General features: G+C 38.4%; 1 protein-coding gene across 1 annotated transcript in view; it reads left to right on the top strand.

Annotated features, from left to right (window-relative positions):
- The window catches only part of LOC124605391 (cyclin-dependent-like kinase 5), a 36,281-nt gene that overhangs the window by 9,038 nt on the left and 5,283 nt on the right, over positions 1–21,960 (top strand). Inside the window, exons 5-7 of the mRNA XM_047137033.1 lie at positions 1,361–1,532; positions 13,398–13,609; positions 19,462–19,628. Of these exons, the coding sequence (XP_046992989.1) occupies positions 1,361–1,532; positions 13,398–13,609; positions 19,462–19,569 (492 nt within the window). The 3' untranslated portion in view covers positions 19,570–19,628. The remainder of the gene's footprint in view (positions 1–1,360; positions 1,533–13,397; positions 13,610–19,461; positions 19,629–21,960) is intronic.

Here is a 21,960-nt window from a genome sequence, read left to right as displayed (position 1 = left end):
ATCATTATACAGCTCCTGTAAGCTGAGACAGTATCATTTTCACTTGCTTGGTATATGATAAGCAAGTCCTCCCACTCCTCATGACAAAGCTTATAAAACCATTGAACTTTATTTCAGCAGCAGACAGACACATACTGTATCAACATTTGTATACTGCCTAATCAGTTTATTGTTTCCTAACAAACAGTGGCAATTTTCTGCAGGACATAAAACATTATACCTATATCGCCATTCACTTGTGGACAAGTGCAAACTGATACGGAAGTGCATTGCCGTATATGTACTTTCACAACCTTCACTCACTTACAGCAAAGGGTTTTCGGTAATAGTAACATCAACACTGCGCCTATTCTGAATGTGTAACAGTCTGTGTTAATATGAACTTTAACTTATATCTGTAAAACTTGGGTGACAGGATGAATGTAATTAGCTTGGAGAAATATCATCAGTGCTGTCTGAGCAGAAACCTGACAATAAAATGACAAGACTGGCATACCAAAACCAGTGCCCTTGAAGAAGCCAATGCTACAAGAATTGAGGTGAGAATAATTGAATATCAGTTTTGATGAAGTAACATCTTCCTAAGTAAATCATGCCTACTGTACATATGGCTGGGCATCACATGCACAAATGACAACATAAAAGGTAAAAGGATACTCTGAAATTCAATATGGAGAAATGCTGGGTCAGTATTGAAAACTGGGAGTATGTAACAACTAATCAACAAGACTGGTAACTTATCTGCTTTTGGCTTGTTGTCACTTTAATGTTAAGTAACTAAAATTGTGCTAAATTTCATTATGTTGTATAATTCATGTGGCATCAGTTATGGAATTTGACTTAAGAAGTGTGTAATACATAGTCATTCTTCATGTTCTGTTAGATTAACAAGTGACTTGCATATTTAAACAGGTAAAGATACTTGGAACAACCTGTGGCCTACATAATGCAAAGACAAAGAAAGAGCTCCAGAATTTCAAGAAATTTCAAACCTTGTACTACATCGGCATTCATTACCCTCGTGTTCCTGCTAGCTTTCTGATTACGGTCTTTCACTGGATGTAAATCATGTTGGATTTATTTTTGCAGTCAGTCAGGGTGTAGGAGACAAAATGCTGAAGGGAACATTCAATTTCATCTGCCTTACTGATGTTTTGGCTGTTCACTAATGTTCAGTTAATTTAGGGCACGCATTAGGTAAATGTGGTCTGTATCCTGCCACACAAGGCTAGAATTTTATGTAATGTGACAATTGAGAAAGGAATAATTTGTAAAGTATCATTAATTGTTGTGTGATGTAATTCAAACGTTTTGAATTAACCGTACAAGAATGTCTTACTGTCTTCTATTCCTTTCCCAGAATGGTGAATTAAAATTGGCAGATTTTGGTCTTGCTCGTGCTTTTGGTATCCCTGTCAAATGCTACTCAGCAGAAGTTGTTACATTGTGGTATAGACCTCCTGATGTCCTGTTTGGTGCCAAACTTTACACTACGTCTATTGACATGTGGTCTGCAGGCTGCATATTTGCTGGTAAGCACTTTACTCAGAATAATTTGAAATTCCCAATTTAATGCTTTGTGTGATAGGGGGGCTTGTTGAATATGTTTTGCACAAGATACATGATTCCACTCTGAAACTGATAAAGAAGGCAAAATCTGCATGAAAAACATACCCTGCTTGGTAACCTTAGGACTGTTTGGTGAAATTGAGTTTAAACCTATGTTAGTATGCCTGTGTCATCAGCAGTCATGACCTTTTTGATCTGATTTTTAAAGTCATTGGAAGATCATTTCTGTAGTTTAACAGTAAGACCAGACCCAGTATTGATCCTTGGGGGACTACTTATATTATGGTCCCTTATTCTGAGGTCAGCCTTATTCCTGTGCAAGAGTCTGTAACTGTGACCCTCTGCTTTCCATTAGGAAGGTAAGGCTACATCCATCCAAGAGGAATGTTATTAATGCCATAAGATTTTCGTGTACCACATACAATCATATGAATTGTGAGTAACTGTTTATGCATCACATAATAGATGCTTATTAAACATCTTGTTAGGGTACAGGAGACACACCAAAAATTGATTTGTATAAAGTGAGGTGGAACAGCATTCTAAATTTAAGATTTTATCCTGAGAATAAAGAGTTGTATTTCCATAATAAGATGTTAAGTATCAGTGACATCCTGCTTAATTATCGATCCATCCTTAATAAACTAGTTCACTGAGTAGTAAGATTTATGTAGCGGAGTATCATGTAGCTTCTTTTTCAGTAGAGGTTCACGTTAATAACATTCTTGTCTTTGTCTGTTCAAGAGTTTCGCTCCCATACGTTGAGGATTCTCAGGAAATAATTTGTATCAGTTGACAGGAATTGTGAAACTAACTTATTTTTTTTGTACTATACAAATGATCTGAATGATTTTCCAGGAATAATTTGGGTTCGCTGTATAAAAAGATTATAATATTACCTTAGAGGGTGCAGGCTTTAAATAATGGATGACATGATTCACTTGTTTAAATTCTTGTCTAAATTTAGGCCCAAAAATTTGGCAGGGTCAATTCTACTAGGATCGGGAGGACTATTTGTCAGCTAAAGGCAATGGGAAACAGTGGGTATCAAATTTTGCTGGAGAGACATTTGCTGTAGTTGGAGACAGTATTGCTCTTTCAGCCATTGTTTCATATTGTGACATTGCTTCCCTCTGTTTTCTGTTGTTGAACTTTATTAATTGTTGATCTTTTATGTTGATCTTTGTTAGCTCCATATTTTGGAAGAGGGAAAATTGTGTTTTTTTTTCCTTTATTAATTGGTAAGTTAAACACATTTATGGTTTATTAAGTTATTTTATCATTTCCAAATGAGGTTATAACAATGAAATTACTTACTTTCAAGCCGAATAAGAACCATTACATGTTTACATTTACCCTCAAAAAAATTACAAAGCAGGGTAACTGGGTACAGTTACTGAGCGGAGATTGCAAAATAATATGATATTATTCCATATCAGGTTTTGAAAAAATGTCAACAACCTACATCAGGGGCGGGCAAACGTTGCACGCGGCTCATGAGCGCACAGTGCTGCACGTGTGCTGCTCGCGTGCAGGCGTCGACGGGCTGTGGCAACAGCGGGAAGGTTGCGGCAGTGTAGTACCAGGCTAAGCTGTGGACGTTGATGCGAAGTGACCACTACGTAGTGAACTTTGTATTTCAAGAACCGGAAAATGCAGAGTGAATCAAGGAAACGGAGAAGTGGAGATCTGCTATCTTTTAAAAAGAAATGGGAGAATCATTTTTTCTTTGTGCAAAAACGTGAAAATTCAAAATGTTTAATATGTGGCAGTATTCTCGCTGGTCAGCGGAAGTTTAGTATTGAATGCCATTATAATAAATTTAATGAGTACAATTTATTGTCGGATTCTGGGTGGATGGGGAAACTGACTGACCTTAAGAAGAGCGATCTGACGATACTACATGAATCTGGCATAAGTTGCTGTTGTCACGAGAGATCTGCGACTTTCTTTTGTCATGTCTCTCATCTAACTGATTTAACATTTTATAGAGCACTGTTTTCAATTTTCCATGACGACAACAATGATAGCCCAGCGATACGTGCAAGTTATAAGATTGCGCTTAATATAGCGAGAGCTGGAAAACCATTAGCTGAAGGTGAGTTTATAAAGGCGTGCATCAGTGGTGCTGCTGATTTACTTTGCCCACTGAATACAAATCAGTTTTGAGCTATCACTCTTTCTTGGCGGACTGTAAGTGATAGTATAAGTGCCATGGCAGTTGACGTTTACTGTCAATTAAGGAGTGCAGTGCAGGAGTTTATTGCATTTGATGAGTCCACATATATTTCAGACACCGCGCAATTAGTGATATATGTCTGCGGCGTGGACACTGCTCTGCACATAACAGAGGATTTTTTAGACATGATATCTTTAAAAAGCACGACCACTGGTGCGGACATCCTTAAAGCCATTGAAGATGCTTCGATTCAGCTGGCTTAAACTGGGAATGTTTGGTGTCAGTGACACCAGACGGAGCACCTGGAACGAAAGGGCAAGAAATGGGATTTGTTGGATTACTGATAAAAAAGAGCTACAGCTTACAGAAAAATCATTATACAGCATCCACTGCATTTTGCACCAAGAAGTACTCTGTGCAAAAGCAGCAAAACTGGGGGACGTCATGCAGGTGGTTATTCGGGCAGTTAATTATTTGAGATCCCACGGGATTACGCATAGTTTCACACATATTTAGCTGAAATTGGGGAAGAGTACGGTGACATACAATCCCACAGTGAAGGCCGCTGGCTTAGCCTCGGTAATGTACTCAAAAGATTTTTTGAGCTGAGAATACCAATAAATCAGTTTTTAAAGGACAAATGAAGGTACGATCCCAAGTTAGAAGATCCAGAGTGGGTTTGCCGACCTTGCATTTTTAGTGGACATTACCGGACACGTGAATGCATCGAACACAAGTTTGCAGGGAGAAAATCAGCTAATTTGTGAAATGGCTGAAAAGATGCAAGGTTTCACCAGCAAGCTTGAGATGTTGGAACGACAGCTCTCATCAGGGAACACACTGCATTTCCCTACTGTGTCTACTGTGCGAGAACAGAATTGCAAAGAATATGGTTCGGTACTTAGTGCAATAAAAGAGGAATTTCTCAAGCGATTGGGGATATATCATATTTATCCCAAGTTTTTGAATGGTTCTCGAGACCATTTGCTGTTTCTGTAGATGATATTCATCCCAATTTGCAAATTGAATTTATAGATATACAATGTAATTCTCGTCTGAGAGACAAGTTCCTTTTGGCAAGACGTGTAATAGACTCTTATCAAGACTTTTCACAGCAAGAGTTTCCTCGTCTCCATCGTGAAGCCACGGAGATAATGTCAATGTTTGGCTCGACGTACGTTTAAGTCTCAGTTAAGAGCAAACATCAGTGATGAAAATTTACATAACTGTTTGCGTTTGTCTGTATGTAGAAATTTGGTTCCAGACATTAAACTTATTGTAAATTCCATCTGTGATAATTATATAAAACGTATCGTAGGTTCAGAAATGGCTCTGAGCACTATGCGACTTAACTTCTGAGGTCATCAATCCCCTAGAACTTAGAACTACTTAAACTTAACTAACCGAAGGACATCACACACATCCATGCCCGAGGCAGGATTCGAACCTGCGACCGTAGCATATCGTAGGTAATAAGTACTCTTTCAAAGCGTGATTTCTTTCAAGCACTCCTACTAACCTTATGCCTTCATTCATTAAAGCAAGCTAGGAAACAAAATGCATTACAAAGGAAGAAGCGGAGAGACGGTATGGTGGGGAGGGGAGGGAAGCGGGTGGCCAGCTTGCCCCTGTGTGCACGCAGAACGCCTACTAACTGCACACAAGGAAGTGCACAGCACACGTGCAGGAATCCTGCCCGCCCCTGACCTACATTGAAAAGTGTCCAGATTGCAGTTGTGCTGTAAATGATGTTTTAAGAGTTGTGCATGAATAAAGTTAAAATACTTAGGGAACCAGAAGCAGCTGATGGTGTGCTAAAATCAGTCATATACCACCGAATTAAAGGGTGGAAATTGTATTTTTCTGAGAGTCTGGAATTAGGGAATAAAAAGAAGAAATTAAATCTGATCCTTGATACAGGATTTGCATAATTTTATTCTAATTTCTTCTTTGGTTGGAGGATACCACTGGATAAATTAGGCCTTGGGCATCAGCAAGCTCTTACTCCACGCATTGAAGCTGCAGTGACCCATTGTTTAATTGCTCATACAGAAATGGCGTATCCATGTGACGGATAAGAACTTAAGTTATTGGTACTGCAATAGGTTAAGCAGAATTCATTGAAAACTCCACTTAAGGATGGTCATCCTCGTGAGGATTAAATTTTCTTTACTTTACATTTCTGATCACAAATTTTTTTGTCATCAGGCTACTGGTTTTGGTCTATATGATCATCTTCAGATCTGTTCAATAAAAACATGTCCTAATGTTCTGCAGCCATAGTGGCATCGTCAAATGTTAAACAGAAAATTAACACTAGCATCGTCAAATATATACAAATAACAGCATATGCAAGAGTCATCTTGTCAGTAGCTGTAAAGGAAATATTTTCTATATTGGGGTCACTGTTTTATTTGCGACCAGACTAGGGTCTCTACTGGATCAGGTAGGGAGTAGACAACTGCTTTGTCCTGTATTACTGCAGATGACACTTGCCTGCTACCATTGATCCAAATACATACATCTTTACAAGCCACTGTACAGTGCATTGCTAAGGGTACATTGTACCATTGCTAATCATTTACCTTTGTGTTCCACTCACAAATAGAGCGAGGGAAAAATGACTGTTTGTATGCCTCCATGTTATTGTTGTTGTTGTTGTTGTGGTCTTCAGTCCTGAGACTGGTTTGATGCAGCTCTCCATGCTACTCTATCCTGTGCAAGCTTCTTCATCTCCCAGTACCTACTGCAATGCCTCCATATGACCCCTAATTTGTCTTATCTTATATTTGTGCACCTTATGCGAAATGTACGTTGGCAGCAGTGGGGTCCTTCTGCAGTCAATTTCAAATATCGGTTCTCTAAATTTTCTCAGTAGTGTTCCTCGAAAAGAACATCACCTACCCTCCAGAGATTCCCACTTGAGTTCCCAAAGCATCTCGATAATACTTTCATGTTAATCGAACATACTGATAACAAATCTAGCAGCTCGCTTTTGAATTGCTTTGATGTCTTCCTTTAATCTGACTTGGCGCCACATACTCAGATTGGCCGTGGGATTGTCCTGTTGCCATTTGTCGGTTGACAGGCAGCGCTGTGGTTGTCGGTTCACACATACATCACAATCTCCAACAGGCAAAGCATTAGTGGTCATGCGTTGCCCAGAGCATCTGGCAAGAGGGCAATCCCACACCCAATCGGAGCGCGTGGTGCCAAGTTTCCGTAGTTTAAAAATTGTGCATTGTCGATGTATATAACATTAGTAATTTCGGTTCCTACTGGTATCGGATATCCAGGGTTAAAATTTCATGACACAATTTTTGTCCACCCTGTATTGTTCCACATTGTTTCTGGTTTCTCTCTGTAGCACTTTTGTCATTGCCCTGTTCTTTTCCTCTATTGATGACCTGCAATCTTTGTCAAACTATTTCTGGGTTCTTCTGTTCCTTCTTATGCCTATTATTTCTTCTGCAGCATGTTTAATGGGTTTTTCAATCCTGCTCCACCTTTTGTCTATTCCTACTGTGGTCTCTTCATTGCTCAACTTTCTGCTTAGTGTTACTTGGTATTTTTTTACTTCATCAGGGATTTTCAGTTTGTCGGTAACCCATTTCATCATTTTTGCCTATTCTGTTGTCGATGCCATTTGTTAGTGACAGTTTCTCTCTCAAGACTGATTTTATCACAGAGTGGTCTGAGTCACAGTTTGCTCCTCTGCAGCTCCGTACATCCATAACTGACATGTCAGTCACTAAAATATGATCAATCTGATTGGCTACTTCATTGACTACAGACTTCCAAGTACCCAGATGGATCATTTTGTGTGGGAAGCAGGTACTTTTAATAATCATATTATTTCTTGCTTTGAATTGACATAGTAAGTATCCATTCTTGTTGTATTCTTCGTGTAGTGAATGTTCTACAGAAACTCCATATGGATGTTCATTCCTCCCTATTTTTGCATTAAAATCTCCTACTGCTAGGGTCAGGTCATATTTAGGTACTGCACAGAATACTTGTACCAAGTCTTTGTAGAACTGTTCTTTAATTATGTCCTTTGTTGAATTTCTGTAATATTCTTTTTTTTTACAGTATGGGGTTATTAGCCCCACACCCAATCCTCAACCTGGAGGACCAGAATTTGTATTAGGTTTACTCCACTAGGGAAGCTGGCTCCACACTCCTAGGTCATGACCAATCTGGCTTGGGTGACTCTGCTAGTAGCTATGCAACCGCCGGCACAACTCGCAAACCTTCCCACCTGGCACTGAAGGTGCCTACTATAAGGCAGTGTCTCCTGGGAAGGTTGGCAAGCTACTAATTACTTGAAATCAAAGTCAAAACTTCTCATAATTGTTTCCAATTTCCCGCCTGACCCAGTGCCCTTATTTTTAAGGGTTATTTTAGTTTCCTAACAGGTTAAGTGTCAGGTTTTGATTTATGCCATATGTGTTTTTGAGATGCCCAGAGTCAAAACATTCAGTTGGATCCTTGCATCTGAGCCATCGAGTGTATTAATGACGTAATCAGGAACATTTTCCACTTAATGATTTTCTGTTAAAACAGCTGTATCTTCAGCTAACAGAAATGATTAACATTGGTGGGTAAGTCATCAACACAGAGCGGAAGGGAATAGCCTTAAGGGACATCTTGTCACTGTCCTCCATTTTGAAGTCTAATTTTCTGTAGTTGAGCAGACAATTGCTCTTTACTTTCACGTGAATATGACATGGACAGCTGTTCTGCACTCTCCCAGTCTAATGCTCATCTAGTTCGTGTGTTTGCAATGTGTGGTTTAGTGAGTTGAAGGCCTATTGAATGTCTCTGAAATTTTCAGCTAGTTTATTACTTTTGTCCAGTGAATTGCTAATCTTGGAAATACTTTATTTGGTGTCTACAGTATTTTCTGCTTAATGGAAGCCATATGCATATGTTTTCCATAAAATTTTGTATCTCAATAGTAGCTACTTTCTCAGACTCTATTGATAAAATCTGAAGAAGAGAGGTAGAGACTTTCAACACAGCTGGGATACAACCTTGTTCAAAAGACTGATTTATTAATACAGCTGGTGTGGACTTCTTATTTTACACACTTTAATTATCTTTGAGGATATCCTGTCCCAACTGGTAGAATTTTGTTTTTTTAACCATAAAATAATAACGTCTGTGTCCACTATTAAAACATTTCAGAATTTTGAGATGCTCAAACTTAAAGGAGTTTATTTTTTTCTGGTAGTCTGCTATATGACATGTGATGTCACTATATTTGTGAAAAATTCGTTGGAACACTCTGATATTCATGCAGGAATAACAATGGCGTCCTTTTTGAGCTGAATTTCAGGAAGTTACAAAAGTTATATTTCATGATTTACTATGGTGTCTTTAATTGAATTTTACATCTTAAAATTTGCTTGTTTGTCATTGGTTTTTCATCTTTCACAACATTTTAAAATATTGTTTTGTAACTGGTCCACACAATAGAAGACATTGGCAAGATCACAGAATATACCAATGGGATAACTTTCCTTGTTCTGGTCTGCTAGGTCTTCATTTTTTGTGTCTTGTATCATGGTCTCTGTGAAGAATCCTTGACAAATCCTGAACTTATAGTACTTAAAAAGTTCTGCTCAGAAATATATGTCAGTTTTCTGCCACTTTACAAAAAATATTTGAAAATATCTAAAGAGGCGAACTGAGTCTGTAATTAGAAGTGGTTTGCTTATCTCCAGTTTTATAGATGGGTGCTACTGCTGCATATTTAAGTGTGTCAGGAAATATGCCCGAAATTATTGACTGACTAGTTGCACCCAATGGTGTTACCTGCAGCTAAACAATTTTTTATAAAGAAATGTTAATGCTGAAACTCACAATTCACATGTATGCACATCGCAACAGTTATCCACTTGTGGCCCAGCAAAGTGTGGCGTCATAAGGGGGAGGGGGGGGGGGGGGGGGTGGAAAATTTTGAGACAATGAGATGAGGTGGCAGAGTATGCATTCCTCATAGCTCACATGTTTACTTAAGGTAAAAATTTTTACGTGTTCGAGTAGTGAATTACAAAATGTACCAGGAAAGAGAGTAAATAATTTCAAGATTGTTTCCAAGATGCCTAGCGTGGAAAACATCATAATTGTATTAGTGTTTATGGAGAGCCAGAGAAATACTGTAATATGTCCCTGTGAACAACATTCCAAGACTTCTTGTTATCTGTGAATATGTATAGATTTCTGTCTCTTGATACATGTGAGCAGCCAGTGTAGAGTTGTCAATGTGAAAAACATGATGTGCCCAGATGAATACCTGCCACATTTAATGTTTGTCCTTGACTCATATTTATAATGATCGAGAAGGCCACTTTCAAAGGGAACTGTAAGCATTTGAACTGAAAAGACAAGTTTGTTGGCTCGATAGGAATTCATGCTATCAGTATTGTCTTTCGTATGGCTCTGCCAGTGATTATGGTGGCCTGCACGATATACCTTCTCAGCTCCATGATAGTAACTTGGTGCCATTGCACAGTCTTGGTGGATCCAGGTTATGCATCAGTGTGACAGGCACTCCCACCTTCAGCTCCAACTAGTGCGATGGCGTACCCGACAGCTCTAATGAATATAGAAACTCTACAGGGTCTGTAGTAGTGTCTGTTTTCATAACTGTATCCATTGACAGGCAGGTTGTAACCCCACCAAATATATGATCAGTAATTTTTTATTAATGTTTCCCACCGATTCATTCTTTGGGTGCTGTTATCTGTACGCTAAACTTAATGCATTCATTTGGTAGTTAACATTCATGGAAGACTTTTAGTTATGTTACCCATCCCATGGGAGCAGTAATCATGTTGACCATCCCATGGGTACAGTGACTCTTTCTGGAATAAAAGATGACATATGTGTTAATTCAGGGTATAGACTATATGTATCCAAATAGACTATATGTATCTAAATCCATTCAGACATTTCATCATAAATGAGGAACAAACATACTAACTCGGCCAAGAAAGAAAATAAGCAATTTCTAGTTTGGTGCAGCACAAATTTTATATTTGTTTGTGTAACAACGTCATATGCCCTCGTGTGTGCCTATTACCAGTGGATAGGCTTGCATATCCTAATCAGATCCTGCCTAACTAAAAGTCTACCACATTCTAGATGTAAAGGCACATCATCTGTCATACAGCATTTAAATGCCACCATGGTCATGAGTCTTCAAGTGTTTAGAAGCTGTAAGATAGCCTGATGCTCAGTGGCTAAAATGCAATAGGATTATATGAAAGTATGGATCAAACACTTTGAGGATTGTTTAAGCATTGTATTCATGACATTGAATTGTATTACGTATGACATATTACACAATAAAGGTATTTCCCCAAATACGGTACAGTTCAAAAGACAAAAAGTAAATAGCCTTTCTAAGAGTAATTATTGTTCTAAATTTCACGTTGAATGCTTCAAATCAATAAATATCTTGTACTAAACACATTTAAAAGTAGCATATGTGTTCATTTGGGCTATAAGCTAAATCCATTCCAAATTTCTTCCAAATCTGTCCTGCCATTTCAGCATAAAGGAGTAACAAGCATATACAGAACTTTTGCATTTATAGTATATGTAATGATTACAAAGATAGCATAAAAATAGTCCCTTCAAGTGGGCTCAAGATTTTAATACTCTGCAAGAAAACGATCATAGACAGCAGAATTGCTACTTTTTAGTGACATGGTGAATCCTGTTATCTCCTAAGGAATTGTGTTTTCGAAATTACGGTCAGCTGATGGTACATGCAGTGTCTGCACATATACATCTAATGCATCTGTAAGCAGTTGTTTATTAGTCGATGCACAGTGACATTTTCTGTCACTGTGAGGAAGAAATTATTGAATTTAGTTGCCAAGGATTTGAAAGTATCGTCGTTTCTGCCGTAGCTCCTGTGTGGGTCTTGGTTTCATTTGTAGCACAGTTTTTGTTTGTTTCTTGTTTGTTAATGTCTTCTCTATTCTTAGAATGTTTTATATTTTGAACAGAGTGCATTTGTCTGCTACATTAACCTGGTTTGCTTTTGTTAAGTTTTACACAAATTTATTTCTGTGGAAAACGAGACTGCAAGAAATGATGTAGGAATCTATTTAAGAAATACTTAAACTTTTGATCTATACTGTCTGCTGTATAAATTTTTTCCCAGGATTCTTTCTGTAATTTCTTTCTAAACATTATGATTGAGTCATTGTAGATTATTCTGTGATGCAGTAATTTTTTCTGTTAGCTTTATTGCCTAAAGCTAACTGGACAGCATGTTTTTTACTGTTAACATTTGACCTTCATGGTCAGAGCAAAGATAATGTAAATCTACCCATTTTACCTCTACCGAACAAGATGGTTCAACATTTGGCATACTGGATTTGCTTTCAGAAGGTGCAGTGTTCCAAAATCTTGTCTGACCATCTAGACTTAGTCCCGCCGTGAATCAGTTACGGTGAATACTTGGATGTTTCCTTTGAAAAAGACACTCAGTTTTTGAGTTTGTGCTCTGCCTCTAATCACTTCTTTGTCCACAGAATATTAAACCCTAATCTTTCTTCATTCCTCCCTTGTTTTGTAATTGGTTTTCAAGTTCTGTCAATAGCAGGTTCAATAGAAGTGGAGAATTTTAAGGTGTGAACCTATAATGGGGAAGCAGTTAATGCTGTGGCAGCATGAATGAAATTTTATTACTCACATATTGTCTGAAGAAGACTTAGAAAATCTGAAATAGGAGACTGAGCGGGAATAGATTTGACTGCAACATCTTTTTCATCTTCTTCTTCCTCTTCTCTTTCACAAAATTTCAGGCCCAAGGAGTGGTTCTGTGCAGTTTCTTTATATATTTATTTACTTCTCTCTCCTGTTCAGTCATATGTGATCTATGGCTTATTGTCTTGTGCAACCATCAACATGACCAAAAATTTGCTGCCTGCTAGTGTATTTTGTGTATCACTTAAATTTAACATCAAATTATGATTATTTTTTATTGTGGTTTCTAGCCAAATTACATTAGTAGGACACAAGGAATCTTGACAGTTGTGTACATGATCAATAAAAACTATTCTTCTTTTGGTGATATTGGGAATATCTCAGATAACAAAATTTGTGCACATGCAAATCATATTCTGAACTGCTGTATTTGTTGCTTTGATAGAGGACGAAGGGGCTGGGCTGTGACGCCCCATCAACAAAGAGGTTATTAGAGATGGAGCAGAAGTTTGGATCAAGCAAGGATGGCGAGGGAAATCACTCTTGTCTTTTTTGAAGGATACTCAATTTAAGAAAACCATGAGAAACCCATAATTATCTAGATTTTATGTAGTTTGCTTAGCATGATAGGAAATAATTTCTGTAAAAGTCCACATGAATTTCGGTGGCCTACTGTTAATCTCATTTAGAAACGAGCATTTCAGTGTCATTTTTTAATGTGTTTGTTGGATTTTTGAATTTGTTAGCTCCTGGAGTCATCTTTGTAACGGTCTAAGGTGAAACTGAATGACCAAATATTTTTTTCTGTGCATTGCTACACACACTTTGATTTTATCTGAACTAATTTTATTCAGTGCACATTTTGCAGCTCAGCAGATTTTTTTAACGTTATTTGTTGATACACCAATGTGTTTTCCAGAGTTGGCGAATGCAGGGAGACCACTCTTTCCTGGTTCAGATGTCGAAGATCAGTTGAAACGAATCTTTAAGTTGTTAGGTACTCCAACTGAAGAGACATGGAGTGGTCTGACACAACTACCAGATTATAAACCATTTCCAATTTATCATCCAAGCATGGCATTTAGTCAAGTAGTGCCGAAGCTAAATGCCAAAGGTCGGGACCTTTTACAGGTAAGCAGTTATCAGATTTCACTTCAGCATGTGATCACTCATATAATGTAGTACTAATTTTGCCCTAGTCGGGAAATAGTATAGTAGTTTTTCAAACAAAAGAAAAATCCATATTTTATTTAAAATAAGCATAAAATAGTTAATCTTTTTCTAAAGTAATTTTATACCCTTTCAGTTTACAAAATTATGACTTCACTATTCTGAAAATAATAACAGTAATTTCTGGAACCTTTCTTCTTTCTTCAGATAATTCCCTTAATGCCAAATGAAAGGGGGGGGGGGGGGGGGGGGGAGAGAGGGAGAGAGGGAGAGAGAGAGAGAGAGAGAGAATTCAGTTCTAGTAACTACTGCTTTTTTTCCCTTGCCTGTGTAATGTGTTTCATCATGTACACTGGCTCTTCCAATACTTTTGGTTTATTGAAAAAACTGGTTGCTAATGAAATAATATTAAGGGAAATATAAAATGCAAAAAAGAATTTTTTGAGAAGGGTGTAAGGTTAGTCCATAATGGCTCACATGAGCATTAAAAAAATACGAGGAGGATTGGAAGTTGAAAAATAAAATACACAAATGTTTTTGAACATTGGAATATGAAGAAATGTACATACAACTCAAATGAACTTTATTCCACAGATTTGGAATGTGCCAATATACAGATCATTAGAAGTGCAGATCTGTACATTATGTCCAACTTTGAGAATTCAGTATAGTATAAAACCCTCACATATCACATTTGGAGCCCCTAAACATACTAACATGAAATCATATACTTTTGGGAATCCTCCCCCCCCCCCCTCTCTTCTCTCTCCCCCCCCCCCTCCTCCCTCCCACCACCACATTGTCTCCTTGCCATTTCTGACACACAGGTTATATGAGAAACCACAAGGCATTAACAGTTGATGCTGGGAAACTACGGCGAAAAAGTTGCAGACCATTTGTATCCCAGACATTTATTTATTATTTATTTATTCATCCAGGGATCATTTTGCAGTGATACAGGATATGTCAAGGTAATAAAATTCCAGTGAATGGGCCAAAATATAACACAGCATAAATAACACGCTTTAAGAGAATAGGACAGGTATTCTACAGGGATAGAACAGTGGTTGGCTGTGGCCTTGATTAAGGAACCATTCTGGCTTTTGCCTTAACATTCCAGAAAAACCACGGAAAACCAAAATCAGGATGACTGGACAGAGCAGCTCTATCCTCCTGATTACAATGTCAGTGTTCTAACAGCTGCACTGTTTCACACAGTAGTTCTCTAGTGACTAATGTATCTTCATTTTCCAAAGATTGTTTCGGGTAACTTGTGATATAAAACTTAATTTCTTCTTCACTGTCCATGCACTGAAGACATGTGGTGATAACTCCTGGACGTTTCCGGTCACTTGCTAAGTAAAACATAGTTGTACTCTTCACTTTCGCTTACACTAAGCCACCTACAGATGACGCATTGACTGAGAAGATGCAGATGTGCCCCTTTGCTACTGTCCACTTGAAAAACTAACTCGGTGTACTGTACTATTGTGCATGATACATCTTGACACATGATCCTTGTGAAATCAATAAACCATGATTACTATACCCTACTCTTGTTCCTTGAAGTAATCTTTAATTGCGTGATATGCATTATTTCTGAAGTACATTTTAGCTGGCTTTTTTAAACAGATGTGTTTTAGTAATCGTCTTCTCTTCCTTTGGTGCTTTATTACACAGTTTTATCCCGTAATATAAAATACAAGGTGCATTCAAGTTGTAAGGCCTCCGATTTTTTTTCTAATTAACTATTCACCCGAAATCGATGAAACTGGCGTTACTTCTTGACGTAATCTCCCTGCAGACGTACACATTTTTCACAACGCTGACGCCATGATTTCATGGCAATGGCGAAGGCTTCTTTAGGAGTCTGTTTTGACCACTGGAAAATCGCTGAGGCAATAGCAGCACGGCTGGTGAATGTGTGGCCACGGAGTGTGTCTTTCATTGTTGGAAAAAGCCAAAAGTCACTAGGAGCCAGGTCAGGTGAGTAGGGAGCATGAGGAATCACTTCAAAGTTGTTATCACGAAGAAACTGTTGCGTAACGTTAGCTCGATGCGCGGGTGCGTTGTCTTGGTGAAACAGCACACGCGCAGCCCTTCCCGGGCGTTTTTGTTGCAGTGCAGGAAGGAATTTGTTCTTCAAAACATTTTCGTAGGATGTACCCGTTACCGTAGTGCCCTTTGGAATGCAACGGGTAAGGATTACGCCCTCGCTGTCCCAGAACATGGACACCATCATTTTTTCAGCACTGGCGGTTACCCGAAATTTTTTTGCTGGTGGTGAATCTGTGTGCTTCCATTGAGCTGACTGGCGCTTTGTTTCTGGATTGAAAAATGGCATCCACGTCTCATCCATTGTCACAACCGACGAAAAGAAAGTCCCGTTCTTGCTGTTGTTGTGCGTCAACATTGCTTGGCAACATGCCACACGGGCAGCCATGTGGTCGTCCGTCAGCTTCGTGGCACCCAGCTGGATGACACTTTTCGCATTTTCAGGTCGTCATGCAGGATTGTGTGCACAGAACTCACAGAAAAGCCAACTCTGGAGGCGATCTGCTCAACAGTCATTCGGCGATCCCCCAAAACAATTCTCTCCACTTTCTCGATCATGTCGTCAGACCGGCTTGTGCGAGCCCGAGGTAGTTTCGGTTTGTTGTCACACGATGTTCTGCCTTCATTAAACTGTCGCACCCACAAACGCACTTTCGACACATCCATAACTCCATCACCACATGTCTCCTTCAACTGTCGATGAATTTCAATTGGTTTCACACCACGCAAATTCAGAAAACGAATGATTGCACTCTGTTCAAGTAAGGAAAACGTCGCCATTTTAAGTATTTAAAACCGTTCTCATTCTCGCCGCTGGCGGTAAAATTCCATCTGCCGTACAGTGCTGCCATCTCTGGGACGTATTGACAATGAACGCGGCCTCATTTTAAAACAATGCGCATGTTTCTATCTCTTTCCAGCCCGGAGAAAAAAAATCGGAGGCCTTAGAACTGGAATGCACCTCGTACTGTTTTGAGTGCTTTCGTTTGTTTTTCCTGGCTGAATGTAACTCCAAACTGGCTCTTGTTTGATGATTATGTACAGAATTATTAGTGGAGTATTTATTAATATTTTCCCTTGTGTGCCCCATATATTGGTAATGTGGTCACTTGGTACAGTAAAGATTCCCTTTTTTTATTTTTAAACAACCCTTTAAAATGAGCCTGGTTACTACTTCCAGTTATTATCCTTATGGTTCTTTTCTACAGTTTAAAAACTTTGTACATGTTTTGGGCCTTCAATCCCCAGAAAAGAATCCCATACCTAAGAATTTAGTGTACGTAGGCTTAGTATGACACCACAAGACATTGACTGTTACGCACTGAGGCTAACACCCTACGATCATAGCATGCTGGTGACATTCTTTTTGCCAGTACCTTTGTATGTTCACTCCACATTAGATGACAATCAGTGTTCAGCCCTAAAAACTTTGTGTTTTCTAGACAGTCTATGGATTTATCATCTATGCTTAAAGTGCATACTGTTAGTTTTCTTTATGTTCAACTTTAATTTATTGCATACTGTCCAATTGGGAACATCCTTGAGGGTTTCATTTGCTTTCCCTTTTAGGAGTTCTGATGTTTTACCTGTAGCTATGATGTTGCTGTAATAGGCAAAGAGAACTTTTTGTCCCTGTCTTACACTGTCTGAAAAGTCATTGATCTATATTAAGAACAAGATTAGACCTAGTACAATATCCTCAGGACCAACTGTGTTTATATATTTCTTGTCTGACAATTGCTTTGCTAAAAATTTATCATCAGCAGACTTGTGAAAGATCTCCGCCTTTTGCACCCAATTTTTTAAGAAAGACTGAAACCACTCATTCAGTGTTACTCTTATACCTAGCACTTCTAGGTTGTTCAATACTATTTTATAGCCAACAGTGTCAAAAGCATTGTCCAAGTCTAAGATAATGTCTTTATCACAATCATCCCTATTAATAGCTTCAGGTGAACTATACAATAGAAACCCTAAACACAGGCTTTGGGGATCACACAGCTCAAAAACTCTCTCTGACTATAGAAACTGAGCTACAGCTTAAACACTGCATAACAATCACCAGTAGAAACTACAGTAATGAAAATATAAATCATTTTCTCCATTACTGGAGGAAAGAAAGCTGGGAAGAGATTTATAACTGCGAGCACACAGATGGAAAATATAATAACTGTATTAACAGTTTTTCCTACTATTTTGAACTGTGCTTCCCTTCAACCCAGAGGAAAACGTACACAAGGAAAAGAAAAAAATAAATGGATTACTCCTGGGATTCTAGTACCTTCAAACAAAAAAAGATTACTGCCCATATTGTCCAAACAACTCACATCACCAGAATTTGACTCTTATTACAAAACCTAAAAAAGATATTGAAAAATGTAGTCAAACAAACAAAAATAATGGCAAATGACACATACATAAAAAAATTCCACTAATAAGATGAAAGCCATATGGAATATTGCCAGGAAAGAAACTGCAGCAGAACAGATAGACTTCCATAACATTAATTGCCTAATGGCGAACTCAACTGTGACAACTGAGCCCACAAAAACTGCAAATAAATTTAATTCCTACTTTACGCAGATAGCTGAAAATCTTATAAATCAAAATTTATGCTGTACTCCTATAGATCAATCCAGATGTACTATAAATAACAAATCTATTTTTCTATACCCCCACCAATGAAAAGGAAATACTTAATATAATCAAAGAACTGAAGCCCAAATTCTCTGTTGGTACTGACAGTATCCCTGACTATATCTTGAAGAAATGTGCTCCCCTCATAGCCAGGCCACTTGTCAACATCTGTAACTGGTCTCTATCAGAAGGGGTGTTCCCAGAAAATTTGAAGATAGTGAGAGTGAAACCCCTGTTCAAGAAAGGGATAAAAAAAGAAGTATCAAACTACAGGCCTATCTCGCTCTTATCTGTTTTTTCCAAAATAGTTGAAAAAATCTATTATAAAAGACTAATCAGTTTCATAGAAAAAAATTATTATTTCTCAAATACTCAACATGGATTCCGAAAATCTAAATCTACTGAGACAGCTGTATTTGCATTCCTAAATGAAGCCTTAAATGCAATAGACAATAAAGAACATATCTCAGCCATATTTGTAGACCTCTCTAAAGCATTTGATGTCATCAATCACAACATCTTGCTTCAGAAACTTGAATGTGTAGGTATTAGGGGCCCGGACTATGAATGGATAAAATCATATCTCCAAAACACAGAGCAATTAGTTGAGCTTACTATCGAAGAAGGGAAAGATCACCCTCAATAAATGCCAGTTCTACTTTAATAATAACAAAAATATGACATCAATCATCTGTTTACCAAACTTAACAGCTCTGTACCATGGCATTTATGACCACTAAACCAAATTTAAAGAAAAAATTGCTTAGTAGGAGGTAGTATTGATGTTGTTAAGACATCACATATAGCTTTACTTAGCATAGCAAACAACTTTTTCCCCCCTCCTGTGTCTTCTGATAGATTTAGACTAAGCGTAGCACACAACTTTTTTTTCTCCTCCTGTGTCTTCTCACAGATTTAGTCTCTAGATTTGCCAACAGTTTACAATGTGTAAGTTGAGTAACTGTCTCAATAAAATATTGTGGGGTTTGCTCAGTTAATCTGATGGTAAATCCAATGTCCATGCATTTTCCTACACTTTGTTGTAATATCAACATAACTCCACAACTTATCCATTCTTTCTCCTCAGCATCTGAGTATCCTATTTTTCTGCTTCTTTACAGCGTCTTCTGGTGTGCAATCCAGCACTGCGGATGGCAGCTGATGATGCAATGGCGCATCTTTACTTCAGTGATCTCAGTCCTGCCATTAAAAATGACCGCTGCCAGTGACTGGTGCCATGTCCTGTGAGTGATGTTTCTTCAAACCCCACTGTGTACTCACTAATATGGTTAGTATTAATTTCAGGAAACCATTTTCTTAATCAATTTTCTGTTCATTCATGACACTGAACAAGATTTAGACTGAGTTAACTCTGAAGTGTAGTGCAATGTGTAATATAAGGAGCTTCTAAAGAGGACACACAGTGAAGGCAGTGTTTGAGGGGGGGAGATGCATTATTATGTTGTCTGATTTTATCTATTACCATTTTACCCATTGTGTACGTGGTGTAGATGTACAAAAACTGCCAAGAAATTGTTTGTGTGTCTATCGACCTGCCAGCACTTTCGTTTGGTAAGTCACATCATCTTTGTTTTTAGATATATTTTTCCCACGTGGAATGTTTCCCTCTGTTATATTCATAACATTAATTTGAACCTGACAAGAAAGTGTTTTGTTAGAGATAGAAGATTGGAAAATGTAATTTGTCTTTTTATTGGGAATTGCATGGCCACAGGAAATGTTGCACATTCTGTGTACTGTCAGAGTGTTTGAGTTTCTTGCCAAATATGTTCCGTAAGAATGAAGGTGAGGAATTATTTTTACAACTTGTTAACAGCCTGATTATCAAACTATGTCTCAGACTGACTAGACCCTTTGGGCTTTACAGGCTGTTACTGAAGTATCTGAGCATAGTGCAAGACCTAGTTCACTCCATCATTCTGTCAGTACACCTGCCCTCCTTTCTGGATAGCTGTTTTGGAAAGAGTGCTGTGTGTGAAAGACAAGTGTCCAAGTTTGGAGTCTGGGTTGATTATACAGTTTTAATCTGTCAGCAAGTTTCATAACAGTGTACGTTTCACTGCAAAGAGGAAGATATATGCCGTTGTTAATTATTCCTCTCCATTTCTCTTTTCATTGAGTACTACTTCAGCAATGGATTAATGAAAACCTCTGTGGAATTTCAAAAGTAGAAAAGAACATTAGTATTTTCAGGCTTTTGTGTGAGTTGTCTGATATATCTGGTATGACCACAGCCAGTAAAGGACAAGGGATTAACATACAGTTTTAATCTCTTTGGAAATTTCATCATTTTGTTTTAACCTCCTTGGAAATTTCATCATGATAATCATTTTAATCCTGCAAAAGTTGACTTGTCCTTAGAAACATTTTTCCCTGTGCTATCAACCATACCTTAACATGTGGAGTGCCAAGTGGCCACCATCACCATCGGGAGAGCCTCACGCCTCACACCCGATGCCATGGCCTGACCTGGCAGCGAAACATCCATCAATGTGCATGTGGCAGTCAGTGTGTTAGTGTGTTGTGGGCTGATTTCTGCAAGTGAGGCCTCAATGGCATATTAATGCCCTGCATTATGGACTGCTGCTCCCATTGGTAGCTTATTCACAATTTGGAAATAGAGCTGTGCACTTATTACTTCTGACAGATATATTCTCAAATGGTACCAAAGGCAGTGAGTGGAGACAATACGAGAGTGGAAAAGAGGGGTTCTGGATTCGAGTACCCGCTCAAATCAGCATTGTTAACATGTTATAAGCGAGAACAGAATATGATTCACGTCACAAGTTGATATGAAAATATTTGAAAGCATTGTGCATATTATAAAACGAAGTCTTGTTGATGCTATAATTGATTTGATAGTAAAGGTGAGTTTTTGTGGTGTCTGCAACAGTGTGAATAAATTCCTGCGCCACTGCTGCCGTATCGTCTACATAAACTGAAATGCTGCTGAGGGGTGAAACAGTGCACTAAATTTATTTAACTGGTGTGCAGAAGTCAGTTCTTAAAGTCATCCCAGTACATTCCAGTATAGAAACTAATATAATAATGCTGTTGTCAGGGTTCTCAAATGCTGTGTGAAATGTTTTCATGTAACCTTTGCAGTATTTTAGTGTGTGACTTCTATGATGTGGTGGTCATCATCATCATCATCTTGGACAGTTTCCAGCCACTGGCTGGGTCTGTCGGGAACACAAGCCTCTCCATCGTGTTCTGTCTTTCCACCATTCCCCCTCTTCCACCTTCGTCCAGTTCTCTCCTCTTCTCGTCACACATTCCTTCACTCCCTTCACCCATCTATCTCTTGGTCTTCCTCTGGGCCTCTTCCCCTCCAGTTGCAGATCAAACATCCTCTTTGTAATTCTTCCCTCATCCATTCTCTTCATGTGTCCATACCACTGCAGTCTTGATTTTTCTATCCTGTCCTGTACTGGTTCCTCCTTTAGTCTTTCCCTCACATACACATTTCGCAATTTGTCTCGTCTTGTTACACTCAACCTGCTCCTCTGGAACTTCATTTCACTAGCCTGTATTCTACTTTTGTCGCTTTTGTGCATTACCCATGTCTCACTTCCGTATTGGCATACGGAAGATGTGGT

The sequence above is a fragment of the Schistocerca americana genome, chromosome 3 (assembly GCF_021461395.2).
Source record: "Schistocerca americana isolate TAMUIC-IGC-003095 chromosome 3, iqSchAmer2.1, whole genome shotgun sequence".
In the NCBI taxonomy this organism is placed as follows: Eukaryota; Metazoa; Arthropoda; class Insecta; order Orthoptera; family Acrididae; genus Schistocerca; species Schistocerca americana.
This window is presented reverse-complemented; position numbering and strand designations above follow the sequence as displayed.